Genomic DNA, 15,264 nt, shown 5'->3' with positions numbered 1-15,264 from the left:
TTTTTCTTCTCTTTAAGATTGTCCGATATGCGGTGATCTACAGAGAAAGTGAGAAAAAAAATTCTTAAAATGTTTACTGAATGTCATGCTGTACTCGTTTAGATTCGAGACGCTCGTATCATCATCGCAAGTTTCACGGAGGAGACCGCAAGGCGTGTCATGTGTCAGGTAAGAAACATATTTTTTCCCTTTGAAGTAACATAATTCATACTTTTATGATATTGCACATAAGAAACAGGTTTATATGAAAAGAATGTTTATATCTGATATTGTTATATCTATTATAAACATTGAATACATATTATAATGTATAATAAACATGATTATTATAATGTATTACAATCCAGTCAGACCTACTCTATCGTCCACCTGTCCATAGTTACCACATTTTTCGTCTCCTTGTTTGGCTGCGATAGACAGTTATAGAACTGTACTTATATAGTTATGTTTATACGTGTGTATATGTATATATGAAGAGTTCGTTCGCAAAAACCGATAAGTCCATTTTTTAAGATTTTGAAGTACGGTCTCTGTCATAAAGTACAAAATAATACCTTTTAAATGATATATTGGTCACTACATTATAATGGTACATTTTTGAAGTTATGGTCAAAAGAAACAAAAATTTTCTTATTATTCTCTTTATTTTTCTTGACCTTTAATCGCAAATATCTCCATTTGGCAAATATGGACTTATCGGTTTTTGCAAACAAACTCTTCATATATATATATATATATATATATATATATATATACTGTATTAGAAAGCAAAAAAAAAAAAACATTTTGGAAAAAAAGGAGGGAGTGGTCGTCCTCAAAGGGACTTCTGTGGACTCCATTGATGAGGTGCATGGTTGCCTCTTGAGAGGTAGAAGAGGTTTGAATATGCAATTTTTTTTTGTTTTTTGTTGTCTTGTTTGTGTTTTTGTTTGTTTTTTGTTTGTTTGTTTTTTCCTTATCAGCTGAAGAAACCCGGAAGTGGCACCCCACAGAACTATACAAGTTGTGCTAAATACTTTTGTTTTTAATTGTTGCTTGTTAGCTGATGAAACCCGGAAGTGCCACCAGAAGTCTGAAGTGCCCCCCTCCCCCCCACCCATACACACTTTTGAAAACACGGCGCCGGCAATGATTGAATAGTTTCCTGATGAGAAGAAGCCACATGTTTTATTGCGAAGTCCTGAATCTTTTGTAATAGCATTGTGTGTATGAATTTCTATATGTATGTCTTTGTTTCGCTTTGTTTATGCCAGTTAACAAGATGTCTTGATTGTTAGGCGGGCTTCACGATGATTAACCTTTCCCATTCTGTATCATATGTGACCCTGCATCACAAAACAAACAAAGAGTCGCCAGACGTGGATTTTTAGTTGAGAGTAGATTCTGAAAGAGCAGACTCTAAGCTTTAAAATGATGTATAACTCAATTCTAGTGGACTCTCCTAACCTATCTAAATATTGGAAAGAAAGGACACACTCTGGAAAGTGTGAACTGAGAAAACAGGCTCTGAAGTACAGGGTGTAGTCAAGCGCTTAATCTTTACCAAGCAATGCTAGCTGTGGGATGAATTGCACAAAAACAGGATGTTGACCACTGGAGCAACAACAATGAAGGGATTATTGGATTAAGCTGAAATTGAGCATGCTTCATTAGCACATTCTGTACATGATTAATTCTGACTTTCAATGCAGTAGCATCATTCTCTTTAAAGTTATTAGAGTTGAAAGTGAAGTGTATGGGCAGGGTTTTTGAGAAATGGGAAGAGGGTTCTATGAGAAACAACTAATCACACTATCCAACCAAAAAGTGTTCGAGAAAAACTGCTGAAAACACAAGTTCCTGTTTGTTTTGTGATCCCAAATTTCAATATAATATAGAATAAGACTTGTTCTTTCAGAAAATATGAAAAACTCAAGATTGGTAAACTCAAGATTGGTTAGGTTGACCCATTTCACCTATTTTCAGTCCTCACACAAAATCACTGTGTGCGACTTTTTGTTCATTTTGTGGTGCACGGTCACATAATTATTATCATAACAGTCCGTCTTCCACACACACAAAAAATCATTTTCACGGTTACTCGTTTGAATCGCTACATTCTATCCCATGCACAGTTCTTTCTGTTTCTTTTTTACTCTTATCATAATTTTCAACTTACGTTCCGTTTCTGCCTATGCTATCATTGATCGATTGCGATCTCTCGTTTAATATCCTTAAAAAAACCAAAATCATATGAAAATAATTATTTATATCTCCATTATTTCTCGGTCTTACCCAATCCACTATGGTTCGTAGTGGCCCACCGACTTCCGAACCCTCAACTTCATCCTCACTTTATTCTGCCTTATACAGTAATTGTCCCAGTGCCCTTTCCTCCCCTATCCCTTAGTGCACCCTTAAAGGGGAAATCCAGTCCATATATGAGGTAGTCTGATAAGAAAGAGTAAAATATTACGAGTTCAACGGTATGATTTTTAATCGAAATGGAATGAACAAATAAGGGAGTTATGACATTTTGAAGTTTCGCTACTTTCTTTTTTCAGGAAACAGGTCTTGAACAGTCAATATGAATATGCAAATTCCAGAGTCAGCATGTCATTCCCTCACAACTTACCATTATAGTCTGTACATGACATTTTGAAATTTCCCGTTTTTTCATTCAAACGCAATTATGCCCGAGGCTCAAATCCTCGTATGTTTAGTTAACTGATCGCAATTTGAAATTAATATTCAACGAGGAATGACATCATTTTTCAGACTTTTTTTTTGTACGCGATCAATGAAAAATTGTGAGGTTATGACATGGTTAGGTCCTCATTTTGCTTATTCATATCCACTGTACAAGAACTTCTTCCTCATCTTTTGAAACCAAATTGGTGACCCCCGGTTACGCATAAATATGTAGGCCCTACATGCATATCAGAACAAAAACTGCCAGAAACAAAACAAAACAAAACAATTTCAATGCAAATTGTACTTCCAGTTAAATTTCATAAGAGCATGATTATTTTCCTGTCATTGATTAAAATCAATATAAAGACGTATTCCATTGGCAATCCAACAAAGACCAAAAAGTTGAAAAAATAAATTGTACTTAAGAAATAAAAAAAAAACAGTGCAATACTACATTTTATTTTTCATTGGCATAATTAAATATTCATTTGCATTTTGCTAAGGACACTAGAAAGAATATTTCCACCCAAAGTATGCTTTTTGGCGTCTTACTTAGTGATTTGTAGCAGATAACCTGATTTCACGCATACATTTTGCATAAATTAGCATGGGTAAGCATAATGATATCTTTTGAAATATCAACTTAAAAGTTTTGTAGATTACGTCGCAGGCAATGTGCATGCTAAAATTAGTCGCGATCGCGCTGTTGACGGCCGAGATCTGGAGGGTTAGATAGCCCGGCTTTGTTAGGGTTAACTTCCAGTTCATGCACCGCTACCGTCAGACTGTCACTATTGGCCTTCTTTAAACACTCCCTTTGTGGCCGCTTTTACCTCTACTCTTCCTCGGGTCTTCTTTCTCCAAACAAAATAATGTCCCTTCAAGGACTACACATTGTAATATCGAAAGCCTGCCTTCGTAATTTACACATCACTATTCAAACATTCAAACAACGCATAATACAAATGCATATAAACGTGTGCATGGAAGCAAACCAAAGGGGAAAAAAAATATAGTCTAAAGGACCGCCTAAAATATTTTTCGTTTGTTTGTTTGTTTGTTTGTTTGTGTGTTTCTATGCTGTTCTCATTCCATGACTTCCTATACTCACTTTTTAGATAAACCTTTTGTATGCTTCGGATGCTGATTGGCTCAAAAACTCACCGGCGAAAGTCATTCCCGGCAAAGAAAGGCTTGAATTTGAAGAAGCAGATTATCATCTTAGAAGCATATATTTATTGTCGTAATGTGCAAAATTTCCAACTCCATTTTCTCTTCGCTTTGTTTTCATCTTTTTTTTTTTCCATTCAAGACATCTGTAAATTTTAATTACTTTCAAAGCTAGAGGGGAAAAAAAGTTTGCAAAAATTCCCTAGCCCACGTATCATGATTGTTGTGGTATGTTGGGGAATTTTTTTCATCAGTGAATCATTTTCTTCTTCTTCTTATCTTTTTACTCTTTTGTTGTCGCCAAATATAGGTATTTCAGAAAGAATTTTACGGACCGAAGCGAGTATTCATATTTCGCGGCTTTTCTGACAACGAGTGGTGGCGCACTTCCAATAAGGACGAAAATCTACCTTGCAGTGACGACGACATGGAAGCCGCTCTCCAGAGCGTTATGACCGTCTTCTTTAGCATGAACGCGCGGCGTAAACGCGTTACGTTTTCACAAAGAGTAAGTATAAAAGCAGCTGACTTGAGAAGAATTGACAAAGAGGGCGGCAAACAGGCATTTAATTAAATCTGCAACATATCAAAATTTATCTCTTTTTTTATTTCTGGATTTTATTGATCAGAAGAAATCCTTTTTCATAAATCATATGACATATACATTTTTGACATCACAAAACAAACATTTTAATAGCATTCAATTATAGTAAAATTACATGGCGTCTGATCCTTTTTTTGGACTATACTCTCTAACACACGTTAACACCAATAACTCTAGAGTCGTATACATAGAAAACGAGGGGGGAATAAGAAAAAAAAAACCCTTTACTGGGAACAATAAATATAAATGTTATCAAAGACAAGACAGAACAAACCAAATGCACAAGAACACACACTACAATCTTTAAAAAAATCAAAGATATTATTTACCTAGCTCATTTAGGCACTCTCCGTAACTTATTCAAAATTTATTGTTCCAAATATGAAAAAAAGGAAATCGATTTAGAATTCAAAACTGGTTTTAACATCATACAAAAAAAATGGGGGAATCAAGGTATTCTTATGAGTGTGTGTGTGTGTGTGTGTGTGTGCGTATGTGTGTTACGGGGAAAGAGGGTGACAACGGAAATTTTAAACACGTCCGATTATTCGCAAAATTATACATCGAGAAACCCGGTATGTCCGACCTGTACTTAAATGTTGATCTGTTTATTTATCTATTTTTTTTTTTTTTGGGGGGGGGGGGGAGTAGGATGTATTTCAATATTGAAAAAAAAAAAAAAACGAAAGTTGTAATAATAGGGTATTGCAGCGATCAGTGGTAATTCAGCTATGCAAAACAGGTTCGATTCCCGAGTCTTACTTAGCAATGCTGTGTGTTCTTATGCCGTCCCCTCTTGTAAGAGGCAAAAACTTTCTGTCCCTCAGATAGGACATAATTTTGTTTACCAAATGGAGGTCCAATGTGTGAGATAGTCACAACTCTTGGAAGTAAAAGACCCCCTTCACTCATTCATAGCAAAGAGCAGAGTGCTAACCCAGTGAAGTATCCATCCCCTAATACCACCTACTTACACAAAAACAGTGTGTTTATTGTCAAACATGAACCCTGTGAAGAAAAGAAGAATGAGAAAGAATTGGAGAAGAAGAAGAGAAGAAGAAGAAGAATTTAGCTTTGAAAATCACATACATGGATCTTACAATGATGAGAGTGGGTATGAATTAATATACGTTCATAAATATTAGGAAGAGATCAAGATTGTAGATATATACGCAGACAGACAATATAGGTAGGTAGATGGAAAGACAGGTAGTATTAGGACAAACAGAAAGATGAGTAGATAGATAAAAAGACACGATAGATGCATTGCTTTTCCAAGACATCGCCACGCACGGCCAATCGTTGTCGTTACGTGTCACGTTTGGATGTCCAAAATTCGAATTTGTGATATCAAAATTCATTTTGTGATACCACGAATTACCATTGGTTTTCACGTGAGGCCTATTTCTTATATCAAGAATTCGAAATTCTGATATCACAAATTCATTCAGCGATATATAATGAAGAGTTTGTGCGCAAAAACCGATAAGTCCATTTTTGAAGATTTTGAAGTACGGTCTCTGTCATCAAGTACAAAATAATATCTTTTAAATGATGTATTGGTCACTACATATAAAGGTACATTTTTGAAGTTATGGTCAAAAGAAGTAAACATTCTCTTATTGTTCTTTTTATTTTTCTTGACCTTTAATCGCAAATATCTCCATTTGGCAAATATGGACTTCTCGGTTTTTGCGAACAAACTCTTCAAATTGAATTTTCGATATCACGAATTAGAATTTGTAATATCATGAATTGAATTTGTGATATCAAAAATGGATTTCGTAATATCACAAATTCGACTTCTTGATATCACATATGAAGTTCATGTGCTACACTTATGGGAATTTGTGATATCACAAATTTCATTCTTGATATCACAAATTAAATTCGTGATATCAGAAATTTGATTTTTTGGTATCACAAAATGGAATTCGAGATAACAGAAATTAACTTTAAATGGTAAAAAGGCTTGCCATACGTTCGCCTCCGGCAGACCGCATCCTCGTTCCGGTTACAGATGGCCGAGATCCTGGGCTCCCACATCCTGCTCAACAACCAGGACGTGGCGGCCAACGCGCACGACGCCATTTGGGCTCTTTCGCTTGGACTCAACTCGTCAGTTGGTCACCTGGGGAATCGATCGCTAGAGCACTTCACGTACGAGAGCCCCGCCATAGTGAACACTTTGTACAGGAACATCCTTGAGGCCGAGTTTTACGGCGTGTCCGTAAGGATCAGCCTTCTTCCTCTTCTTTTTGTTTTTTTCTTTTCGGTTCTTCAATCTTATCGTCCCATTGATGTTCTCTTCCAGAGGGGCCCACATTCTACAAGCCCTTTTTGGGTCATCCATTTTCGCACTTAATGCAAGGTTATACATGTACTTTATTTCCACCTCTTATGTTTCTTTTTTCTTACTATAATGTATATAAGTTTCCTCAATTATTGTATAGCCTTTTCATTCTGCTGTGTTGATCTTACCTTCTTCTCTGTTATCAATGGAAGTGAAAATATCTTTTGTAAAAAAAAATGAACTAGACTTTGAAACCTTGAAGCCATGATACAGCGCCTATGCCCTTTGCAGTTGACGTGTTGATTGTTGGTATAGGTTCCTTCAGCGTGTCTTAGTTGCTACCAACCACATCGCAACTAAAGGAGAGATTCCAGTTTTGCCTCTATGTTTGGTTTGGTTTTTCTCGAGTCTCCAGTGTGCTTTCAGAAAGAAGGGGGACTAATCAAGTTGATGGACCCGTGTAATTTGCATGAAAAATGATTTTTTTTTTTGGGGGGGGGGGTGGTGGTGGAATTCCCTTTATATTTTCTTTATACTGTTGACCACACATGACGTCACACATGAACTCTATTAGCCTCCTTATCCAATGATCGATTGCAACACCAAAACTTTAACAATTCATAACCTTTGCATCGATTGTCCGATTTTCCTCATACTTTCACTGATGTGTTCTTCAAATGTTCCTGTCACTCAAACCACATTGCTCTTTGGGTTTTGGTTTCCTTTGGTTAGTTCACACGTCAGGAATTAAGGCTTCGTGGATTCTGTTATTTTGAATTTCAGATCGAGGAGGGGAGGTTTGGCTTCATGCCAAGTTCCCATCAATTGCTCTTGACCCTTCTTTCTGCGGGAATGATTGGAAAGTCACCCTATTCTCTGCCCCTCAAAACACGATTGAAGATAATAATGTTATGTTCACACGCTAGATTCGCTGCTTAATTCTGACGAAACGTGATTGGAAAACACCTCCGAACTGTCATTGGAACACGAATAGAGTTAAGTTCAAATCACCGTCAGCGATTTCCGTTTCCATTCACACGACAAGGTTGCTTAATTTGAAACACGATTCTACTTTGCTTAATCATGCATGATCGTGTTTGAAATTAAGCAATCTCGGTACATGTGAAAGTCCGGCTTGATTAAAGTTTTGCTCATGTCATTTGCTAGGGTCCGGTGAGCTTCAAACCAGATGGTGATCGGATCGGTGCCTTCATCATTCAGCAAATTAGAGGTAAGGCCACTTCGATACTTTTCTTATATACGCAGTGATTTGGGTTGGTCGGTAGTGCGTTTGCCTCAGGAACTGAATTCGATTCCCAAGTCTAACTGAGCGATGTTGTGTGTACTCATACTACCCCCATTCAGTAAGGGGCAAAACACTTTCCCTCGGATAGGACATCCATTGTACATTTATTTTGTTATAAGTTCGGCTTACTATACTAAAGCGGTCCACATTCCTACAAGCTTTTCTTTTACGTGGGCCTTTCTTTTCCGATAAGTTTGAATAATTAATTCCATAAGTGTATGCTAAGTATGCATCGGTAACAAATATGTGTTATTGGACACAAAACTTTATTTGAATTGAATTGAATGTAATTAAAAAAAAAATGGAGGTCCGGTGTGTAAGAGATGCCCACCTCATGCACGTAAAAGATCCCGCTTCATTCATTGATTGCAAAAAGCAGTGTGCATATTAAAGCCAGTGAAGGTGTCCCGCCTCACACCCAACTGAATCTCTAGAAGACTAGCTTACAGTGCAATATGGGCTATCTAGCTATGTTCTCAGATGGAAAATGAAACAAACAAGCAAACAAACAAGCAAGCAAACGCGGGGCGGTAATATCTCCAACGTGTGAGAAGGACATCAAAGGGCGAATCATAAGTATATTTCCGAAGATATAGAAATAACATGAACAATATTGATCCATTTTGTTCAAGAGTGATTACAACGAGATTACCAAGTGATGTCTGTAATTAAAAGGAAGTCTATGTGTTCTTTGTCGCGAATCAAGACACCTAAAATGTCATACCTGTCTACAGGTAAAACACACTACCTTTTTTTTTATAATTATGTCTCATCAGACTTACTTTACAATATAAAGAACATTTCCGCAATCAAATATAACTTTATCATTTCGTTTATGTTACAGTATGTCTGGGTATATATATATATATATATATATATATATAATAATTCTAATAATAATAATTATATATATGCACTTATGTAGTATTTACACTATTCATGACGTAATTTGTGTTGACTTTTATTCATCATATATATCTGTTATAACATAACATTCCCAACAAGACCTGGGGCCAAAAGCTCGGAAATAAAGTATGTTCGGCGAAGGTACGTCACTGGATGATCTCTCTTTCATTCGTACACTTATATGAAATAGAATGTCGCCCAAAATTTACAATTGGATTACCAATATGATTATGTGAATATGTGTATATATGTAATATCATATATACATGTATATATATATATATATATATATATATATATATTTCTTTATTTTGCAGACGAATCCAGAATAGTTATCGGAACATTGCAGCAAGGAGAGTCCATTAGCTGGATTTTGCCAACAGATGTCATATGGGAACGGAACAGTAAGTAGCACCTATACTGCATCTCAGTAATGCAGCAATTGATGTTAATGCAGTTGAATATTATATTCATCTACATTATAGTAAGAATGTATATTTTGTATAAATATATATATCATGCTTAATTTCGTTGTTTTTCATGAACAATTTGGCAATTGCTATGATCAACAATCTTGTGATAAAATTTCATAATACCGTTCATCTTCCTTACACAATCGCACATGACATAGGAAAGTTAAAATAACTATCATAAAGTTAGACATGTGATGACGGCTATCAAAATTGGACGCAACGATTCCATCTGCTCAAAAAAAAAAATCATTCAATTTCGTATAAAAGAACACGAAGAAATCTATAGTTTAAAAAAAATATACAGGGCGATATTTGGTTTGAAAAAAAAAAACACTTTTATATCACATCTTCTTCGGTCTGCATATTCGAAAATCATCTCATCTGAATGCGTATTACAACACCTCTCTTATTCAAATTAATGAAATTTTTGCGTCGAATTAGTCAAGTGGATATGACGCCTGCCCGCTGAGTATAGGAGGTTGTAGGTTCGAATCCTGCCAGAAAGTGTACGCAATGATATTCTTTTTTTTTTTATCATGGCTACTACTTATACCAACTTTACGTCGATGTAGAGCAATACTTTGTCAATCTGTTGCAGTAAAGACAACTCGACGCAAGAATTTCATTTATTTGAAGGAAAAAAAAGTGCTCTGTGCCCGCTGCATGCTATGAGGATTAGAAGCTCGGTAGTCTAGTGGATTGGACATAGAAGGGCGTATGTTCGAATCCTGCCCGAGTGTGTATGCCCATTTTTTTAATCATGATTTCTACTATCAAAAACTGATCAATTCGGTGCTTTCCTATATCGGTGTAGGGCAATATGTCAATCTACTATTAAAATCTGATCAGTTCGGTACTTACCTAAATCGGTGTAGGGCATTTTGTCAATCAGTTGCAAGGTCTGTCTTAGTATAGACTAAAGTAAACATCACTTTCATCAGATGTAAATGCATCACTGGTGCATTTTACATCAGTATAATCTTTTGACGTACTACATAGAGTATTTTGTTTCATTTCAAAAAAAAAATAAGTATATTTGAAGAGTTTGTTTGCAAAAACCGATAAGTCCATTTTTGAAGATTTTGAAAAAGGGTCTCTGTCATAAAGTACAAAATAATACCTTTTAAATGATATATTGATCACAACATAATTATAAAGGTATATTTTTGAAGTTATGGTCAAAAGAAGCAACAATTTTCTTATTATTCTCTTTGTTTTTCTTGACCTTTAATCGCAAATATCTCCATTTAACAAATATGGACTTATCGGTTTTTGGAAACAAACTCTTCATTTAGAAAAGCTAGGTGTACTGGCCAAAGGGAGTGTTGAGAATCAATTACATCACTAAATCTGATTTGCATAAAGTTCATGAAACGATTAGACTCCATACTTGTTACGACAGTTATCTTTGAAAATGTAGAGAAACTAAGATCTTTCTGTCAACTAACGACGGTATCCTGCGTAGAGTTAAGATAATCAATAATGTATCTATTTAAATGCGTTGATGAGTCTGTGGGATTCGTTAGTGGTGTCGTAGATGAAGCCACTGCACGAACTGTTCATAGATATGATTTTTTTTTTTGACAACGTCTCTTACTTCTTGGTTGTTTTTATTTGGAGGCTGACAAGGTAGTAATTATAAACATGCAACCACATACGGACGGTACTTTATGTACCCTCAGAAGGTCTATTATAGCCGATAAGGATGAAGTGCCTTGCCAGGGGGCGCAGCTGCCACGGCTGCTGTAGCCAGTGGACTCGACCCTATGTTGGACTTCGTGGTTGATAGTCCGTTTTCTAGTTAGCCACCGACCCACAACCGCTACTCTAGCTGTCTAGTCCCAGGTGCTAACAAGCCGGACCCCTGAAGGAACAACGCTTACAAAGGGGGCCGTCTCATGAAGAGCTGCGATTTATCTTACGCTCGATATATCAAGCGTTACTCAAGGAATCGAGCGTAAGATTAACACTGACTGTAAAACCGTTTCAGGAAAATACCTTGGGCTTGATTTCAAGGGGACCTTCCCACGACCTCGACACCCACTTGTCGTACAGCCATGGACAGTCACCCATCAGTCATACAGCCAACTATTCCAAAAGTCACACAGTCTACGAACTCGATACTAGGCAAAAAAAAAAAAAGTGAATAAAAAATGAAAAGTCCACCGCTACGCCAATAAGGCCCATGAGCTAGACACTAGGCAAATAAGGCCCACAAACTCGACACCAGAGGAAAAAAAAAAAAAACCTAAGCGACCGACATTGCATTTATTCTGTACATTAAGCCCCGTGATATGATGTTCTCGTGGGTCTTTTTTTCGTAGTGTCAAGCTTATGGGCCTTGTTTGCCTAGTGTCGAGCTGATAAACCGTATAGCTCGTGGACCTATTTTATAATGTCGAGATCATGGGTTAGTGGGCTGTATTGTGGACTGTATGACTCGGTATGACTCGCGGGTTTCTCAATAATTGCATTAAACTTAACCATGTTAATATAGATCTTAGGCTCAAACTTTATGAAACGGGCCCCTGGATTGACAAAGTGTTATCCTTCTCTCTATCAGTGTCAACATTATCATTACCTTGACACTAAATTTCAGATGGGCGTGCCCCGTTTGACGACGATCGAACGGAGGAGATTTTTGTGCGCCAGTCGATCTCGAAAGTCGTGGTCATCATCATGGGCGTCATCTCCGCTCTCGGCGTCGCGCTTGCTCTAGTCTTCCTCGGTTTCAACGTCAAGAACCGTAAGAAAAGGTACACCAGGTTTAAACTTAAAAGTTCAAAGGTTAATAAATCAGTATGATCGTCCCTGTGCATGCCATTACGGTACTTTGCAATATCAGAATCTTGAATTAAGCGTAATGTTACGCCACGTTGCCCTGTAACGTTAGTCGTTTACTCCTGCTGATCGCAAATCGATTATGTATATATGTCCATGATTCTTATGATGGGTTTCCTCATAATTGCTGAATAATCGGTGTGTATTTCTGTTGATAAACATGATAAAGGGCAAACTCTCAAACAGTTGCAATATATAAATTAAAAATAAATCTATATCTACATAATTATATATACGGTATATACTGTATGTATATATATATATATATATATATATATATCGACACAAAAATCACCAAACCCGGCATCTTTTTGAGAACACACAACAATCTTGTCTATTCATTGTATTCAATTGATATAGTTTTCTATTCTTCAAACATAATAATAACAATAATGATAATAATAATAATAATAATAATAATAATAATAATAATCACTTCTTAGAACGCATAATATCATAACATCTCTATGTGTGTACATGTCCAAATTAATGAAAACAAAATCTATCACAAACAGACATAAACAGACATGTTATTACGCTGAACTACACTAGACGTCAACGAATACTTCCTTTGATGTAAGTGTCATTTTCTCCTGCATTGCGTCAACTATTTTCTTTCCAATTAATTCGAAAGACACATTAAGATGTCAAGTCCGAACCTCAACAACCTGATCATCTGCGGTATCTGCCTAGCTTATATCTGCGTGGTCCTGCTTGGGATAGATCTTCCCTACATCTCCGAGAATAATCAGGCTCGTATCTGCGTGGTGAGTGTGGTACTATAGGTCCCTATGGCTTTGCTTTTGTCATTTGGCATTTACCTACATAATATTTCTATAGAGTAATAGAGAGTAATGTACACAGGGTAGCCCATTCTTTGAAAGAAAAATGTTCTCTCTTTTAAGAACATATTCCTACAAAACAAATGCACGTATGTAAGAAGTACACTTACATGATTAGTGTTTTCTGATTGTTTCAATTTGAACAAGAAAAGAATATAATGTAGATGTAGGTCTACAAAAGACTTGATTATATTTTCCGTTCACCAGACAGGCTTTCACTCTTTAAATTCTCTTATGTTTATGGTTTGATCATGTTATGCATGGTTTTAAGATGCGTCGTACATTGCATGTTTCCTAAATCATTTTCACGATAAATGTTTAGCTTTATTTTCTCCTACAAACATATTACATGCAAATGCAACTCAAAATGGTACATGTAGCAGTGTGTAGTGTTACACTTTTGAAATTCCGGGGATAGAGAATTTTCAAAAAGAAATGCTTGAATGAGGCACAAGCTATATAGTTCAGTTACCACTAAGTGAATGGGGAAATGTAATCCCTATTCGAGGTTGACTCTCATGAACAGTGTGAAACCAGCCACAGAATAATAGCTGCAGTCTTAATGCATTGGGTAATTGTGATATTTGTAAAGATATTTAGAATCTTACAAGATTTCCCAAAACGTGAATAAAAGTGATAATGACAAACTCCAACTACATGAAGTGGCAATTTCATCCCTTCTTTGGTCACCACACGTTCTATGTCTACACATCTTTACTACTTCACAGACTCTGAAGAAAACAATGAAGTTAAAAATAAACCAAAAAAAAAAAACAACAAACAGGAAAAGTATTTCTCATTCTATGATTCTATAGTAACACATATGAGGAATAATGAAGTCTTTTAGATGTTTTGTTCGTGTGTGTTTCTCACCCAGTCCCGCATATGGCTGATTTCGTTGTCATTCACCGTGGCGTTTGGTGGAATGTTTACTAAGATGTGGAGAGTTTACAATATCGTCATCAACAAACGCACCATGCGAAAGGTAAAAAAATGTATGTAATCAAATGCAGGTTGATCTTTACTCTTCATTAGCTATCTAGTATTCACTCTTTGAGAATGCGTAATGACGTCATCACAAATACGTATATTGAACCTTGATGATTTCGTATGTATTTGATTATAATCACGTTGCTGCGGTGTTTTGCATTTGATATTTATAAAAGAGTAGGTCTATATTACCTATGTTTTGACAACTGCAACTATGAAAAAAAAAAATCTCCTAAACTGTACTTTTCCAGAGACCTGCTTTCTTTCCCTATTTTCAGGAATGTTACCATTTAACCAAATAACACAAATTAGCCATCATTCAACTCAATACGTTAGGTTCTGAAAAAAAAAAAAATACTGAAACGACAAAACTGATGTTCGGTTTCCTTATGAAACTGTTATAAAGAGAAGCCAGGCAACCTTTACGCGGGCAGTAATCAAGTTATTTTTAATGAGGAGCACGATTCACAAATCACAGAGTAAAGGAAGACATATCCAATATTAGAAGTATCATTACGCGAGAGTTGAGCCTTCCCTGTATTCATTCTGTTGATGTTGTTTTGAAGTACGGTTACATTTCTTTTATCCATGTAATGTTTGAATCTCAGCGATGTCCGAGACTTCGGAAGCCGAACAATCTTTTGTTTTGCAAGCGAAAAGGATAAGGTAGGGGAAAGTCAAAGTAAAGTGACGTATCTTTGGGAGAAGCCGAACTTGGAAAAAAAAAATCGAGGGCAAATTACGTAATGTTATTGAAAGTCAACAATTTGGCAGTCATTTTTTTTTCAGTATTTTGATGACTGCACCGCGACGTGAATTCAACCTGGGTGAGCCATCGCCGCCTGCTATACACGCACACACGCTAAAACAAATTCACATGATGTGAAAACAAAGGGCCTTAATGAATATACGTTGTCTACTGGTGCATGGTCTAGAGGAGGACATTTGTCATTATGCAGTATTTTTATTATTTAATGTAGATACTGTTCACTTTTCTGACAGTGTTATGTTGTCATCCTTGACACAAAGAATAATTCCTTGACAGGCGTGATTCAGCAGTTACGAGACATTTATTTAGGAGCAATACTTGACGTAGCTCTGTGCCTATGAGTGTCTCTGAGCCTCTCCACTCAGTATTACAATTTGGTGTACATCCGAATATATGT

The 15,264-nt window shown here is 36.3% G+C and overlaps 1 protein-coding gene across 1 annotated transcript in view; it reads left to right on the top strand.

Annotated features, from left to right (window-relative positions):
- Positions 1 to 15,264, top strand: part of LOC140235728 (gamma-aminobutyric acid type B receptor subunit 2-like) — a 62,718-nt gene that overhangs the window by 32,583 nt on the left and 14,871 nt on the right. Inside the window, 8 exon segments of the mRNA XM_072315740.1 lie at positions 103 to 168; positions 4,154 to 4,351; positions 6,444 to 6,677; positions 7,908 to 7,971; positions 9,270 to 9,356; positions 12,025 to 12,181; positions 12,901 to 13,033; positions 13,986 to 14,117. Coding sequence (XP_072171841.1) covers positions 103 to 168; positions 4,154 to 4,351; positions 6,444 to 6,677; positions 7,908 to 7,971; positions 9,270 to 9,356; positions 12,025 to 12,181; positions 12,901 to 13,033; positions 13,986 to 14,117 — 1,071 coding nt within the window.

This window comes from Diadema setosum, chromosome 12 (assembly GCF_964275005.1).
Source record: "Diadema setosum chromosome 12, eeDiaSeto1, whole genome shotgun sequence".
Lineage (NCBI taxonomy): Eukaryota > Metazoa > Echinodermata > Echinoidea > Diadematoida > Diadematidae > Diadema > Diadema setosum.
Note: the sequence above shows the minus strand (reverse complement) of the source record. Positions and strands in the feature narration are given on the sequence as shown.